Source organism: Coenobita brevimanus, chromosome 31, assembly GCF_032717465.1.
Source record: "Coenobita brevimanus isolate Jiangsu-jjx chromosome 31, ASM3271746v2, whole genome shotgun sequence".
Classification (NCBI taxonomy): Eukaryota; Metazoa; Arthropoda; class Malacostraca; order Decapoda; family Coenobitidae; genus Coenobita; species Coenobita brevimanus.
Genome location: NC_136984.1, coordinates 16,052,562 through 16,069,049, shown reverse-complemented (window position 1 = coordinate 16,069,049; position 16,488 = coordinate 16,052,562). Strand labels below are relative to the sequence as shown.

Genomic DNA, 16,488 nt, shown 5'->3' with positions numbered 1-16,488 from the left:
CTCCAGGAAGAACCACTGTGTTGATGCATGATGTCGATGTTGGAGACGCAAAGCCAATTAAACTGCCTCCTTAACGTGTGAACCCAGTGAAAGTTCCTCTCATCCAGAAGGAGCTTGGCTACCTGTTGGACCACAAGATGATTGAGCCCTGTCAGAGCGAGTGGAGTTTTCCTGTCACTCTAGTCCCTAAGCCAGGTGGGTCACAGCGGCTTTGCATCGACTACAGACGTGTTAATCAGATAACCAAAACAGACACTTACCCTCTCCCTCGCGTGGAAGATTGCATAGACAAGATCGGAAAGGCTAGGTACATAAGTAAGTTTGATTTGTTAAAGGGATACTGGCAAGTACCTATGACTGAACGTGCTAGGGATATTTCATGTTTTGTAACACTAGGAAAGACTTTTGCATGTTCTGTAATGCCATATGTTATGAAGAATGCACCAGCCACATTTCAGAAGCTCATGAATGTTGTAACAGAGGGTTTGGCAAGGTGTGTTGTTTATATTGATGATGTATTAATCTTCAGTGACAACTGGAATGATCACCTATGCCATGTCAGTAAATTTCTTGAGCGTTTGGTTCAGGCTAATCTTGTAGCTAATTTATCAAAGTGTGAGTTTGGTCAAGCTGAAGTTCAGTACCTTGGGTACGTAAATGGTGATGGACACGTTGCACCACCAGGAGCTAAGGTTCAGGTTATAAGTGATCTTCCCAGACCTAAAAGTAGGAAAGAGCTACAAAGATTTTTGGGAATGGTAGGTTATTACAGGAGATTTGTTCTTAACTTTTCAATTCTTGTATCACCACTTACAGACCTAATGAAAAAGGGAGTTAAATTTGTCTGGACCGATAACTGTGAATCCTCTTTCAGTAAACTTAAAGCTATCCTACTAAGTCAGCCAGTGCTCGCTACTCCAAATTTTGCTAAGCCTTTTAAGATGGTTGTTGATGCAAGTGATACAGGAGCTGGGGCTGTTTTGCTGCAAGAGGATAATCAGAGTATTGAACACCCTGTATCTTATTACAGTAAGAAGTTCACTCCACCTCAAAAGAACTACTCAACTATTGAGAAAGAGCTTTTGGCCTTGATTTTGGGTTTACAGCATTTTTCATTTTATTTGTGTTCTGGTTTTGACCCCATAGTCATTTATACCAATCATAACCCACTGAAATTCCTAGTAAGTTTAAAGATAAAAATTAGAGATTGACAAGATGGAGTCTACTTCTTCAGGAGTATTCATTAGACATACATGTCAAGGGGAAAGAAAATGTTATTGCAGATTGCTTATCTAGACTTTAGACAGATTCTTTTAGAGTAATAAGAAATTTCCTTTGTAAATTTCTTTTTTTTTGTGGGGAGGTGTTACACAGCCTATGATTTCATCATGCTTTGTATAATTTTAACGTACAGTATGCTGCATGTTTGATCACGATTCACCTCGTGGCATCCATAGTGACCAAGCTTCCGTGTTGTACCTCACTCCCCCCTTCTCCTCCCTTATAGTAGAGTAAGTCGTTCTTTCTATTGTTCAGAGCAGTAGTGTCAACTCTTTGTCCCCTATGGCTTCATTTGCGAGTCCTTCATACAAGTTGTATCAAGCTCTGCCGGCCCCTATATAATGAGCTCAGTCTCTGCATTAATTGCCACTTAGATCTACTCCTCATTTTGTTCACATCTTTGTCCTCCCCTGTACAGTTGTTATTATTTTTGTGAGTGCTCAGGAAGTCTCCAACAATCTAGCTGCTGTGTAATTTGAGTATATGTGTTATTACATTTTTTTCTTGTACTGTATAGCATAAGGTGTTGATTCGTGGGCCTGGTAAGGTTTTTGTGATTCATGTGGAGTTTTTGATGTCAGCCATTATTGATAATATTTTGTATCTGTAATAATATATCTTGCATTAACTATGCATTATCCGGTTTTCTCATTTTATCAGGGCTGACTTAGATAAATTTGCTCTTGCTGGTTTCGTGTTAATGGAGGCTGTTGCAGTTAACCATATATTTAACCTGTTTTTTTTGCCATTACATTATCCTTATGAGTCCTGAATGTTTAGATGTTAGTTTGAGCATTAAACTTTAACTTGTAATTTTACCTAACGCTTTTGTTTTGAACCTGAAACTTTGCGGGACAGTAGTGATTTTAGTGTTCTTACTTGAAGTGTCCATTATATCTCTCTGTTCCGTAACAATATATATATATATATATATATATATATATATATATATATATATATATATATATTACAGAGAAATGTATGCATCAAAGACAGTAGTACCAACAGCTAATTTTTCAGTTGACACAAGTTAAATACCTGAGGTAACACCAGACGAAGTAAATGATTCTCTCAAAAATATGAAAAGAGGGAAAGCTCCAGGAGAAGATGGAACAGTAGCAGATTTACTGTTGGATGCAGGAGTAGAATTACAAACTAGGCTTGCTCACTTATTTACTCAATGTATAAAAAGGAAGAAAATTCCCAAAACATGGTGTAATCCAATAGTTATTTTACTTTACAAAAAATGTGACTCAAAAGACCTTAGTAACTATTGACCCATTAGCTTGCTATCAGTCATTGACAAACTCTTCACTAAAGTCCTTACAAACAGAATAACTACAAATTTGGAGGAAAACCAACCTCGTGAACAGGCAGGATTCCGAAGTGGGTACTCGACTACTGATCATCTGCACACAATGAATCACCGAATCGAGAAAACTACAGAATATAATAAACTATTATGCTTAGGTTTTGTTGATTACGAAAAGGCTTTCGATTTAGTGGAGCTGTTATGAGTCCATATTATTTTTACAAATCAAAATAGATAGATAGATAAATAGGCAGATAGACAGCTCTATGCGAGCCTGGGAATGGGAAATGATCTTGCAAGTTAAACTGAGGAAAAGCTGACGACAGATTAGGAAGTAGCAATGTCAGGAGATGATTCAGTTAGTTTGTCAGCGAAACAGCAGGAGAACAAAGCCTAGTGACATACACGTATACTCACACACAGGTTTCTGGAACTTCCCAACCACAGTGTAACACATGTGACACGACCCCTATTTCACCAGAATTTAGGAAAGAGAGCTCAGAAGGAGAGAGGCCATAGAATCGGCAGGTAGTAGGGAGGAAGCCTTAGCAACTTGGAAGAGAGAGAGAGCGCGAGACAGGGAGGTAGCTAGCGGGGCTCTACTTATACTCACTCGTGTGTGAGAGACTTTGTTAATATTTCCAAGACAAATAATAATAGTCCCATACTCTTCTTTACCTCTCCTGTCATTGCATGACAAATGGGAACCAAGATTATCTACTTACAAACATCTCAAGTATAACAACCGCTCGTCCACAAGTCTAATATATATAACTTCTCTACAAGTAACTACAAAGTCTTTTTATGACATTTGGTAGCAGCGAACGTATACGAACCTCGTCTACGAATCAACAGTGAATTCCTACAAAATATCAAGATTGAAAACAAAAAAATACCTCTCACAACCAGCAACTCACAACCAGCTCCTGACAGTATTCTCTCCAACCAGCCCCCTCCGTCTCCCCGATCATCACGCTGATGTAGAGGTGAAGAGGTCACAGGACACCTTGCAAGTAGTTTAACAAAGTACTGATACAAACAATCTTGAAATTTCTACGACGAACCAACGAACTACAACCATCTACAATCAACTACAAGTAACAACTCTATGAGTCGTCTGTATAATCTTCTACACGCACCTACAAGTAGTGGCAGTCTTCATCCTACAACGAGTAAATCACAAGAAAAAAGGACCGAGAATACATCAAGAAAGAAAAAACAAAACAAACAAACGAAGAGTGAGATACGACTCACAACTCACAACAACCAGACCTCACCCTCCTCTCTCTGCTACATCCACCCAACCTCCACCGCTGACGCAGGAGTCAAGAGGTCAAGACACGCAGCAAAACACAACAGCCACATTTATAACGCGACTTACTCACCTTTCTTCACCCAGCTTAAGCATCGCTACTCAGTATTCACCACAGCTACCAGTGTGGGAAGCCTATGTCACCATGTACTGAGATGACATCACAACGCGAGTTTGCCACGCCAAGCAACGTGTGACTGACACCAGGCACTTCTCACCCACTACTCATTACTCATTATTCCCATAGCTCCTACTCATACTCATTTATTTCCAGAATATTGAGTTGGAAATTCGACGTTCTATGCTGAGGTTTGCCTGGGACAGCTGTTAACCACCACAAGCACCAGGCTATGGAATTTCCTGAGTAATATCGTCCATCAACATAGCACTAGAATTATCAAGAGATCTTCAATCAAACCTGCATTTTTCTTCTGAGATCGACTTTTGTATCGACACACCTCTACGATCTGTATCAAGTGGGTAAAATTATACTTACTCATTTCTTCTGAGTGCTAAAATGAGCTAAATTCAACTTTTTTACTTATTTCCATATATACACTTATACACTCACTATCTATCATTTATTTCAACTTATTTACTCATCTATTTTGTTAGGACATAAATAAACAAAAGGCGTATTACATAACACCATATCTTAATGACAGGAATATTTTTGCCGCCACCCTCGTTAATACCAGATGACACACAATTAGCCACAACAACAGACTCACAATTAAGAGAGCACCAAGGCAACCCACCCCTTGTACAAACCTCACCACAAACTAAAGACCAAGAAACAAATACGGCAGTTCCAGATGAGGAGTGGGAAACCTCCTCTGACGTAGCAAGTGAGGACTTTGTCACTGACTTGCACACGTATGCCAATATACTTAACAGGGTTCACCGGTCCGTTCGTACATATTCCACCACTCCCTCACACAACAATAAAGAAGTCCAAGTTGAATTAACAGAGCAAACAGTGAAAATGAATCAAGAAACAAATACCGCTGATCTAACAACCACCCCCCAAGTGTTTGTGTATCATGAGGATAAAACTGCCCCAAAATTCTCTGGCACAGACAAAGATCGCATTGATGTCATTTCATCAGTCAGTCAGTGCGAACAAATGTTCATCAAGCGCCACATACTAGATGAACAAGAGAAAATTGCTATTTTTTCATCTTGCATAAGCCAGGAAAGATGTCTAGCAAGCAATTTATTGCGCTCAGATAAGCTCCGTAAAGCTAGGACATATGATGAACTTAAAACTGAATTTTTGAAGAAATTTTCTGGAGGTATGAACTTTTTGCCAGGTATAATTCCAGAATTACATAAGATTGTAGATCTTGTAAGGGAGCACACTACAAACCATGTGCTCAGTGAAATAACTGCTGATGTCTCCACAATCAAAAGAACATTGTTAGTTACTTTGGAAAACTCAAATTGGACAACAGATGATGGAAAGATGTTCCCAGACCTCGTCGTGGACATCATTGGTTATGTAGCTGCCTTGTGTAAATTACCTGATGGGACCCTTAAGATCGCCAAGACGATCGCGTACACCCCAGGAATGTGCTTCCTAGATTTAATGAACGAGGTAGAGATGCAGTGCAGTAAAGCAGGTATGGTCGACACACATGCACATTCTAGTAGAATGAGGGTACCTGAGACAGTATCAGCTGTGAAAACATCTACACCGACCCCAAACAGAGAACAAAATCGATCGTGACCCGAAAGCAGGCAGACCAAACAACCAAACATGACTATTCCTCGATCACAGACGCCAGGCGACAGGCAGTTTCATAAGTTTTCGTGCAGCCCGAGCAGGTCTCGCGCCATAAACAACACTACTTATGGGAAATCACATCGTAGGTCACAGTCAAGGGATAGGTCCATTCTATATCATTATTGTGCAAAACCAGGACACACAAGGTATGAATGCTTTATCAAAGCAAAAGAGGACAAACAAAAGACACAAGGATTTGGTCCTTACTGTAGGCATCATAGATACCAAGGGCACTGGACCAGTGATTGCAAAACAGTAGAAAAAATTGTTTCTATGTTCAAATCGAGGGAAGACCAAGTCATGACAAAAAACGAACAAACGTAAAGAAAAACAAGTCTAAAATTCACATAGGAGGAATGTTGAGAAATGAGTGTATCTTGATACCAGCTGTATGTGAGGATCAAAACGTTTCCTTATTTTTAGATACAGGCTCTGCAGTGAACTTAATAACACATGAAGAAATAAATAGAATTCTTAAAAATAAAAAGAAAGTAACTTTTCTGGATGAAGCTGATTTAGATTTATATACGGTAGATGGACAACAAATTACAGTGAAAGGTATGATAAGATTAAAAATCAGTTTCACAGAGACTACAAGACCATTCTCTGCATTTTTCTATATCGTTGAAAACTTAGCAATTAAAGCTCATATGTTACTGGGCTTAAGATCCATGAGAGCAGAGAACATAACCATACTCCCACAAATGAATGGAATAGACTTTGACGATGAATTCATAGAAGAAATACCTTCAGAGCCCTCACCGATTGGTAAAAGAAAGCCAAAAAGAATTGGTAATATTAAAGGCATAAACAAACATACACAAACATCATGGTCTCCAAGAGACGGGACACTGTCACTTTTGCAAGTGAATCAACGATTGAACGAAAGTGCCGCACATCCTTACATGCTGTTCATGTTTGTCCTGCGTACATTTTCACGTTTCAGCCTACTGATACAGTCCCTTGTGAAATGGGTATCATCAGAAATGACAATATTCATAACTATTGCAACTTCACTTTTGCTCCAGATAAACTTGAACACCATCAACGCATCGGACACTCACAGTTTTTTTAATTCACTCATAACACATCAGTTTACATAGTCTGTCCAGATATACCACCATCTCATACTTCAGCCTCAGGATTATACATAGCACCAGACTACTGTGTGGTATTTACACCAGCCATGTCTACTTTATCCACCATCAATCACTATGCCATTCTCAATCATACACACAAACATTTCCACCCACTGCCTGATATGGACTTAAACATGAGCACAAGTATTAAGCTGACTTCACCTAAGTTTGAAACTATGCAGCTGATCAATGAAACAATGAAGCCTGGGAAGATTTGAGTTTGAGTATGTTCAATCCATATTATGTGTATAGCCCAGCACCTACTGTCTTTATAATCTTCTGCATTGTATTTGCAGTACTGCTGTTCGCAATGCACAGAATGCATGCAAGAATTGCAAATTTGGAGTCAGTATTTAGTGGGGGGAGAGTTAACATCCAAGTTAACCCCCCTGAATGAAGTGTACATATTTTGTATATAGTATTAATTATATATATATATATATATATATATATATATATATATATATATATATATATATATATATATATATATAATACAAAGAAGAATGACCCATGTATGGCATACCAGTACCATTATCTTTAAATGAAATATTAATAACTCTTACCATAATCTTAATTTTAAACTATTTTTTATTCTTGCATGTATGCATTTCACTACAATAACCCAAGTGCATACTGTATTACAGTTACATAGTTTACTTTTAATGCATTTATTCAAATGTGTATACAACTTGTTTAAAATGTAATATTACTGGATAATTACTATTTACTATGAATGTAATATGTATACAATATTATAATCAATATTATGTACTAATAGATTAGCATATGTCAATGATAATTGCTGTTGGAGGACCTTCAGTGGCGTGGGCCGAGCAATGTTATGAGTCCATATTATATTTACAAATCATAATAGATAGATAGATAAATAGACAGATAGACAGCTCTATGTGAGCCTGGGAATGGGGAATGATCTTGCAAGTTAAATTGAGGAAAAGCTGACGACAGATTAGGAAGTAGCAATGTCAGGAGATGATGCAATTAGTCTGTCAGCGAAACAGCAGGAGAACAAAGCCTAGTGACATACACATATACTCACACACAGGTTTCTGGAACTTTCCAGCCACAGTGTAACACACGTGACATGACCCCTGTTTCACCAGAATTTAGGAAAGAGAGCTCAGAGGGAGAGAGGCCATATAATCGGCAGGTAGTAGGGAGGAAGGCTTAGCAACTTGGAAGAGAGAGAGAGAGCGAGACAGGAAGGTAGCTAGCGGGGCTCTACTTATACTCACTCGTGTGTGAGAGACTTTGTTAATATTTCCACGACAAATAAAAATAGTCCCATACTCTTCTTTACCTCTCCTGTCATTGCATGACAAATGGGAACCAAGATTATCAACTTACAAACAACTCAAGTATAACAACCGCTCGTCCACAAGTCTAATATATATAACTTCTCTACAAGTAACTACAAAGTCTTTTTATGACAGAGCACATAGCAATTATAAATTCATTGCGAAAACAAGGAGTGAATGAGAACATTGTAAAACTGCTCAAAAACATATATATAGAGAGGGAACTGCTACAGTTAAATTACATAAGGACTCAGAAAAAATTAAGATTGAGAAGGGCGTGCATCAGGGAGATACAATTTCACCAAAGTTATTTACAGCATGCCTAGAAAGTATTTTCAGAAAGCTAGACTGGGAAAACAAAGGAGTGAACATAGATGGAGTAAAGCTAAACCATTTAACATTTGCAGATGGCACTGTCCTAATCTCAGAAAATGTAGAGACGTTGCAAGAAATGTTAAATGACCTGAACAGAGAAAGTCTCAAAGTAGGGCTAAAGATGTACCGGAGTAAAACTAAAGTAAAGTTTAATCCTCAAACACCAAAGAGCGTCATAAGAATAAGTGGAGAAATTCTTGAAGAAGTCGAGGAGTACAATTACCTGGGACAAATACTAAAATTAAAGAAACATCATGATAGCGAAATAAACAGACGCATTACAATTGGATGGAAAACTTTCGGTGAACATACGGAATTTATGAAAAGTAGTTTGCCAGTTTGTATGAAACGAAAAGTATATAACGAATGTATAATTCCAGCTATGACGTATGGTTGTGAGACTTGGAAACTGACAAAATCGATGGAAAATAAATTAGTTCGTTCTCAGAGTGCAATGGAAAGGTCAATGTTGGGAATATCATTAAGAGACAGGAAAAGATCAATTTGGGTGAGAGAGCAGACTAAAGTCAAAGATATTATAGAAGTTATAAAAGAATATTAATGGAGGTGGGCAGGCCATGTAGCACGAATAAGGGATAATCAATGGAGCAAGAGGTTGACTGACTGGACACCAAGAGATTGTCAGCGTAGCAGAAAAAGGCCAGACAGGAGGTGGAGGGATGAGATAGAGAAATTTGCAGGGAAAACGTGGCAAAGATTGGCTCAGTCAAGGAATTCGTGGAGAAGGCTGGGGGAGGCCTTTGTTCAGCAGTGGATTGTAATGGCTGCTGCTGCTGATGATGATGATGACATATACTGTATATATATAGATAGATAGATAGTTAGATAGATAGATATATGATGAATAACATCATACCATAAAGTACCCTCATCAGTGTGGGCCTCAAACATAGGTCTAAAGACATGTGTGGCCATCAACTAATTTAGATTTTTTTTTTTCTCAGATCCAAACACCCCGACCTATTCCAGTGTGGGTGGGAGAGAATTTTAGCTCTTACGGTCACGATGTTTGACAAATTGTTTATATGTAAACTACAGGTAGAATAACATCGTGCTGTAAGCCACCCTCATCTGTGTGGGGCTCGAACCCACCTCGCCACAGCAGGTCTAGAAGAATTGAGACCGTCATGTAATTACCGAATTTTTGTTTTTAGATCCACACATGTGCTGAATGAAATCGTCTAAGATAGTATGGTTTAAAAAAAGGTCATAGGAGTTATGTGTTTGACTTCATTACCCAGAGAATGTTTTATATATTTTACTCCTGTTATCTTTAGGAAATACTTTTTAACTCTGAGAGACTATAGACTGCAAGAAATACTTCAGTGCAAAATGTGCCCTGTAAGATTAATACAATTTTTGTAGTAGCATAACATTCAGAAGGGATTTGAAGATTAAATGGTCTTCGAAGTCAGGATTTTTTTTTTTTTTTTAGAAAAATTAAATCTGGATCAGCAATGTAGAAAATACTACATTATAATGCGGGGATTAATAACAGTCTTCACCAAAATCTCTTACTTGTAGATAGAGGTGAGATGAGCAGAGAGGCAACTGTTTTGAGTGCTGAAGTGCTCTTCACTTCCCGCTGCTTCTTTACCTGGTGAATCGTGGAACACAAATGTGCTCTTACCAACTGGCGTGATCCAAGGTGTTACAAGGGAAGGGACGGTGGTGGACCTGCCCCCCTCCTCTCCCCAAACTCTCTCTCTCTCTCTCTCTCTCTCTCTCTCTCTCTCTCTCTCTCTCTCTCTCTCTCTTTCTCTCTCTCTCTCTCTCTCTGGGATGCATTTCTATACTATCACTGCCACTGTTATTTTGATTGGGCGTTTAATATTTCTTAGTTTTTGAGAAAAAAAAATATCATCATAACGTACTCACCGCTTTATTATTGCTATCAACACGCGATTTTATGCAGGTTAGGCAACACTTTCGATTGGTACTTGTTAACTGCCTTTCTCTTTCTGTATTTCCTACTGCCTATGACCTCCAGTCTTTTAAAGGCAGTGTGTCCAGGTATCTCGAAATGAACGGATCTTGATTTCGGCTCTCTGTTACTTTGTTTTTATTTTTCGTGGAGGAAACATTCTTGAGTACTTAAGGTCTTTGATTCCTTCTTCATTGCATTTTATATATATATATATATATATATATATATATATATATATATATATATATATATATATATATATATATATATATATATATATATATATATATATATATATGTAGTGCAAACTCAAAATCGGAAGCACTGTTGGCGGGCAGGTTGCCAGGGTACGATAATGACACATTCAGACCCGCGCGCCTCTACTATAATTACAGAAAATACTGCCACGTGTGTTGATGGCTCAGGTGTTCATTAAGACTGCTTTAATGAAGGCAACACTATAATTACAGGATACTTATATCCTGAGACGCAACAAACATTGGTTCCTGTGAGTCACTTTGGTCTGCCATTAGCTGCAACAGAATACTAGACTCCTGGCCATGAAACAGTCCATGGTGCCAGTATTAACAGTTTCACATGCCTACTGTTGTCGTCAGTAATATCAGTCCAATTTTTTCATGAACAATTATGAAACCCATCCACAACATTCTGAAAAGTTTGTCGAGCTGTAATGATATCAATACTGAATTTCAAAAGACTTTGTTCACTGTCTTGTAATGTATCGCACGATGTGAAATGGTTTTAGTGTCTGCAATAGTAGCGATACCTACTCTCTCCCAAAGAAATGCTTGAGGTGTCCTGGCGATGAGACGGTCATTTGTTCCAGTGTTAACACTCTGGCTAATATAATTCATTTTTAAGTGATAAAAGCGGTATTGTGTTGACTGGCATAGAATAATGGCTTCCCCGATCATTAAAGGGTTAACGGTACCAGTATTAACACTCAAGTTCCTATGACTCCCTCTGAGCTGCGTCAAACTGTGTGGCGTTAACTGGGGAAGAATATTGGAGAGTCCCCTGCCATGAGAGGGTTAATGCTGACATAACTCCTTCACCCCGAGGACACTGTTTCATTCTTTTTCCCACCTGACGATTTCGTTTAGTTACAACAGTCCCGTAGAAGTTAATGCAGTAGTACCGTCATATTTTCAGCATCTATATTACAGGTGGGTGGCCCTTAAAATTAATATAAATTGTGGTAGAGGCATAGCTTTTTAACTTAGCATCATATCATAATGTGTCACAGTTGCATCATAACTTGCATGACATGAAATCAACGGCTTCTTCCCGAGGTCACAGGACATGCACAAAGAGCTGCTGGTCTTTTAGTATCCCTTGCCAAATTTCTCTTCCTTTTTTTTTTTTTTTTTGTTCTCTCGAGAACTGATGATTATATAAGAAAAATTCAGAACAAGTATTGGGTCCGTGATATTCTGACTGCAGAAAATCTATTAAACAGTAATGGGCCAAGAGCAAAGTTCCAGATTGCAATGATGAAAATATACTAGTACATCCATAATGTTTGTATTTATTAACAGTGAAGAAAAGTAGGCATAGTCTCGTATTTTTTAATATGCTCTGAGTACATAACACAAAGCACAAGTGAAGGAAGTCAGAGAGATATGCTTTGCGACGTTAAGACAAAATTGTGGGGAGTGGGGGAGAATCGACCAAGAGTGAAACCATCCATCACGAGTTGTAAAGATGTGTGTAAGTTTTCCTCACTAAATACCGACTGGGTTGAACACAGAAAGGTGAATGAAAGATTTCTCTACAGCTAAGATTACCTCACAGGATAAAAAAAAAAAAAAAATACAACTACGTGCTCTTGTTGGAATTAACGATCTCCCGACCTAACTGTTGCACAAGTGTTTAAATCGTAATTAATCTGCAAGTTGCTCTTTAGGTTCATTAAACTAAATTAGTGGTTTGTATTACATTACTTATCCAATAATCACGGTTCGTTTTAACGCTTCCTCTCTATCTGTCTGTCTGTCTGTCTGGCTATCTGTCTGTCTGTCTGTCTGTCTGTCTCTGTCTCTGTCTGTCTGTCTGTCTGTCTCTCTCTCTCTCTCTCTCTCTCTCTCTCTCTCTCTCTCTCTCTCTCTCTCTCTCTCTCTCTCTCTCTCGTACCACAGTTTTTAGTCTCAGATCAAAAGTGATGAATTTCCGTAAAGTCACGAAATGTCATGTAATTTTCATGTGTGTGTGTGTTTTTTTTTTTTTAAGTTGCTTAGCCCGCAACCAAGAGGTCTCGGGTTCGTCGTTCACCCAGCAACTGGACTGTGGGATTTTTTTTTTATTCCCTCGGAGTCCATTTGAAACTGAAATATGAATTTGATTTTTTTTTAAATCCGACAGCTGTGAATAGGTGCTTGGTGGATGACTGGAACTTTACAGATATTGATTTTTTACTTAAATATTTCACCTGTAACAGAGTAACATTACTATAAACTTCTCTCGGCTTCAGTCATTGCTTTCACATTTTCCCTACCTGTATTTTAATATTATTTTCTATTTACAGGCTGTTAGTTGTAAAGAGTATTACAACCCTAGTACTTTAGAAAAACACAGTGATTATAACACTGGGAGCAAATATTAACCTGATTTTTCAACTCTTCCTTTCCCACTAGTCACTCCCACTGGCGGATTTAAGGGGGGGGGGCATTGGGGCCCTACACCCCCCACCAGGAGGTATGTCGGGGCCCCTCAGTAAATCTTCCAGGTGTTTGCTGCGCCTCTTGTTCCTTTCAACTCCTAGGGCCATAGGCAAGAAGAAGCGTTGGGCACCTCACCCTCACCCAGACAAATAGATGCCACACACAGAAAGTATCTTTTAATACTGTACATGTGTTTGTGTGTGTGTGGAAATGGGGACATTAGTGAACATTTTCCTATAGAAAACGTTCACTATGTCTAGCCTAACCTTCCAAAAGTTACTCATAAGAATTAGATATATACATAATAAGTAGTGAAAATTTAAATAAGCTGGCTACTAGCGGGTGCCCCTTTCTTGCTTGCCCCCCCCCCCAGAATAGCCGTCTATGGCAGCCATTTCTAGCTTATTTATGGCAGCCATTTCTTGCTTGGCCCCCTCCCCCAGAATAGCCGACCATGGCGCCCCTGTCTTGCTTGGCCCTCTCCCCCCAGAATAGCCGTCTATGGTGCCCCATTCTTGCTTGCCCCTCCCCCCCCACAGAATAGCCATCTATGGCGCTGTTGTGTTTTAGTTATGGGGATATTTCACCAGGGGCTACACCAAGGCAAATGGTAAGGATAGATAAACACACATGTGCTACTACTACTACTACTACTACACATGTGCTGGGAAGAAATAGACAGGGGAGTGATTATTGACTTGGAACAATACAGAGTTATTGCATGACTTCAAAGTAGTACAAGGTAATAACATTTACAGCAAGTGTAGATAAATTAATTGGATAAATAGTTACAGAGTAAAATATGAGCAATGAATTTAGTACGGAGTGGGAGTGCTGAGATGATGTGTTTATGTGTAGTGTATATGTAAAGTCATACCGCATGGCCAGATTTACCAGGAGAGACAGAAAGCAAGGCAGGTAGTCAGCCAGCTGAAGTAGAGAGAGAAAAGGAGCGCGAGCTAGGTCGCCCGCTCGGTTTTAAGCCCCTAAATGAGGTAGGCAAAGCATCGGTATGTCTAGGTCGCCTAAATAGGCAAATTTAATTGGTTTAGGCACCACTACAGGTGAGGAGGGAAGAAAAATTGAATATTATTTGAAGCAGCACTAGTGCAGATGAGGAGGGATGAGAAATCAAATATTATTGGTAGCGGTACTAGTAGCAATGCTAAGTACGAGAACAAGGTGGGGAAAAGCCATGAGGGAAGGAAACCACGTGTGTAGGTGAAATGCGGAAAAGCCACGAGGGAAGGAAACCACATGTGTAGGTGAAATGTGAGGTACAATACTTTGTGGTGTAATATACCCCACAGCATTCCCTCTCCCCCCTCTGTTTTATGGCAATAAAAAAAAAAAGGAAGAAAAAAATCATTAGGGCACAAGGTACAAAAAAATATACATATACAGTTTTCAAAGTGAGCGAACATTTGAAAGTGATTTGAATGCAGTAATTACAAATAGCAGTTGTGATAACAGGGGAATTTTAATGACAAGTCCATTGCATGGCTATGTGTGATGGAGTAAGTTATTAAATGGGGGGGGGCATGACTATAAACTAAGAAATAATAGTCGGGCATAGCTTTCTGTATGAGAATTTGACTGATGCTTAGCTATTATGAGCAAATGAATGAGAGAGTTATGCCTGCCTTTACAATTGAGCCATTGTATGAGGGAGAACACACACAAAATAATATTCTGTACAATATGAATGAAACGTAGGTGTGTGACGACATGGAGTGTCTGTGGTTTTGGTATTAGATTATGATGGAGTGTAAAATCGTGGTGGTTTGCTGAAACGGCCTGATTGTGTGTAGGTAAATGTGGTAGTTCTTGATGTAGTTTGTGGGGTTGTGGTGAGTGGTGGAGGGATTACGGGAACGATGGGTGTTGAGGGATGAGGGGTATTGACTGGGGGAGGGATGGGAACTGGGTTATGGGTAAGGACTGAGTAAGGGGTGGGAGCTGGGGTAGTAAGGTGGGAGGTAGGATCACCTGAGGTTGACAGGAAGGGTGAATTAGATGTAAGGTCAGTGCTCGAGGTAGGGTTTGTGGATGATAGTGTGGGTGGTAGTTAGGGAGTGTTTCCGTCAGTGGCAGTGGTTTGCTGTACTGTATGACGACTGAGTCGGTGTGTGGTAATGACAGGGAATGGAGGGTATGAATTAACAAAGGGGATGGGAGGTGTGTGTGTGAGTGGTGCATGTAGGTGTTGGTGTCAGGGTATGAGGTGTAGGGTGTGTGTGTGTGGTTGGTGGGCTGGCAAGGTTGGAAGATGATGTGTGGGGTGTTGGCTGTGACTGGGTTTGTGGTGTGGCCGGTTTGACTATGTCTGCAGATATTGTGGATGATTTCCCGTGTTTGTAAACTGTGAATGTTTTGTCTGAGTTTGTGATCACAGGGTATGGGCCTTCATATGGGGTTTGGAGAGGTGAAGTGCAGTGACTCCTCCTCACGAAGACCTGTTCGACGTCTGGTAGGGAGTGGGGGATGAACGGTGTCTGGTGCTGGCAAGAGCGAGGAGGGACTGGTCATAGTGCCTGCATTGCCTGCTGGAGCTCTGGAAGGAAAACCAGGGCCAGCGTGCCTGGTTGCGGGGCGAACTGCCCTGGCAGCCTCAAGTCTTCCCCGTACATTAGCTCCACCAGAGAATTACCAATGTCCTCCTTCTCCGTAACCCTCAAGTTTAGGAGGATGATTGGCAGTGCAGCCACCCAATTCACTAGGTGGGGAAGTGCCTTCAGTGCTTCCTTCAGCCGATGCTGGCAGCACTCCATCATCGCAGTTGCTTGAGGGTGATATGCAGAGGTTCTGTGATGTTTAGCACCCAGGAAGTCCATTAGGTCTTGCCAGGGCCGAGATTCGAATTGGGGGCCCTGGTCTTTGATGATCACCTGCGGGGCACCAAAACGAGTGACCCAGGATGCCAGGAAGTGATATGCCACACGGTCAGTCATAGCATCCAGCATGGGCGTGGCCTTGACCCACCTTGTCGCTCAATCTATGCATGTTAAGATATAGCGGTTACCCCTCGAGATTCGAGAAGGGGGCCGAGGATGTCAATGTGGACCACATGGAAACGTTGAGTTGGTGTGGGCAGTGGTTGAAGTGGTGTCTTGGTGTGGTGATGCACTTTTGCTGACTGACAAGCCAAGCACGCTCGGACCCAGTTGGTGGTGTCACACCTCATACCTGGCCATACCACTCACCGGCTAAGTAGGATGTGCGTACCATGAATGCCTGGGTACACCATCTCGTGGTAATGACTAAAGACTTCCCTTCGGAATTGTTGGGGAATATAGGGCCGTCCTGTACCACAGGATATGTCACACCAGAGTTTC

General features: G+C 40.2%; 1 protein-coding gene across 1 annotated transcript; it reads right to left on the bottom strand.

Annotated features, from left to right (window-relative positions):
- Window positions 1-15,678: 15,678 nt before the first annotated feature.
- On the bottom strand, window positions 15,679-16,104 carry LOC145395513 (uncharacterized). Its single transcript, XM_080269122.1, has one exon. The coding sequence runs from the start codon at window positions 16,102-16,104 to the stop codon at window positions 15,679-15,681; it is 426 nt and encodes a 141-aa protein (XP_080125248.1).
- Window positions 16,105-16,488: the final 384 nt, after the last annotated feature.

What these genes read in the sequence shown, in the direction of transcription:
- LOC145395513 (XM_080269122.1), bottom strand. Translation starts at nt 16,104, where the DNA reads ATGACTGACCGTGTGGCATATCACTTCCTGGCATCCTGGGTCACTCGT.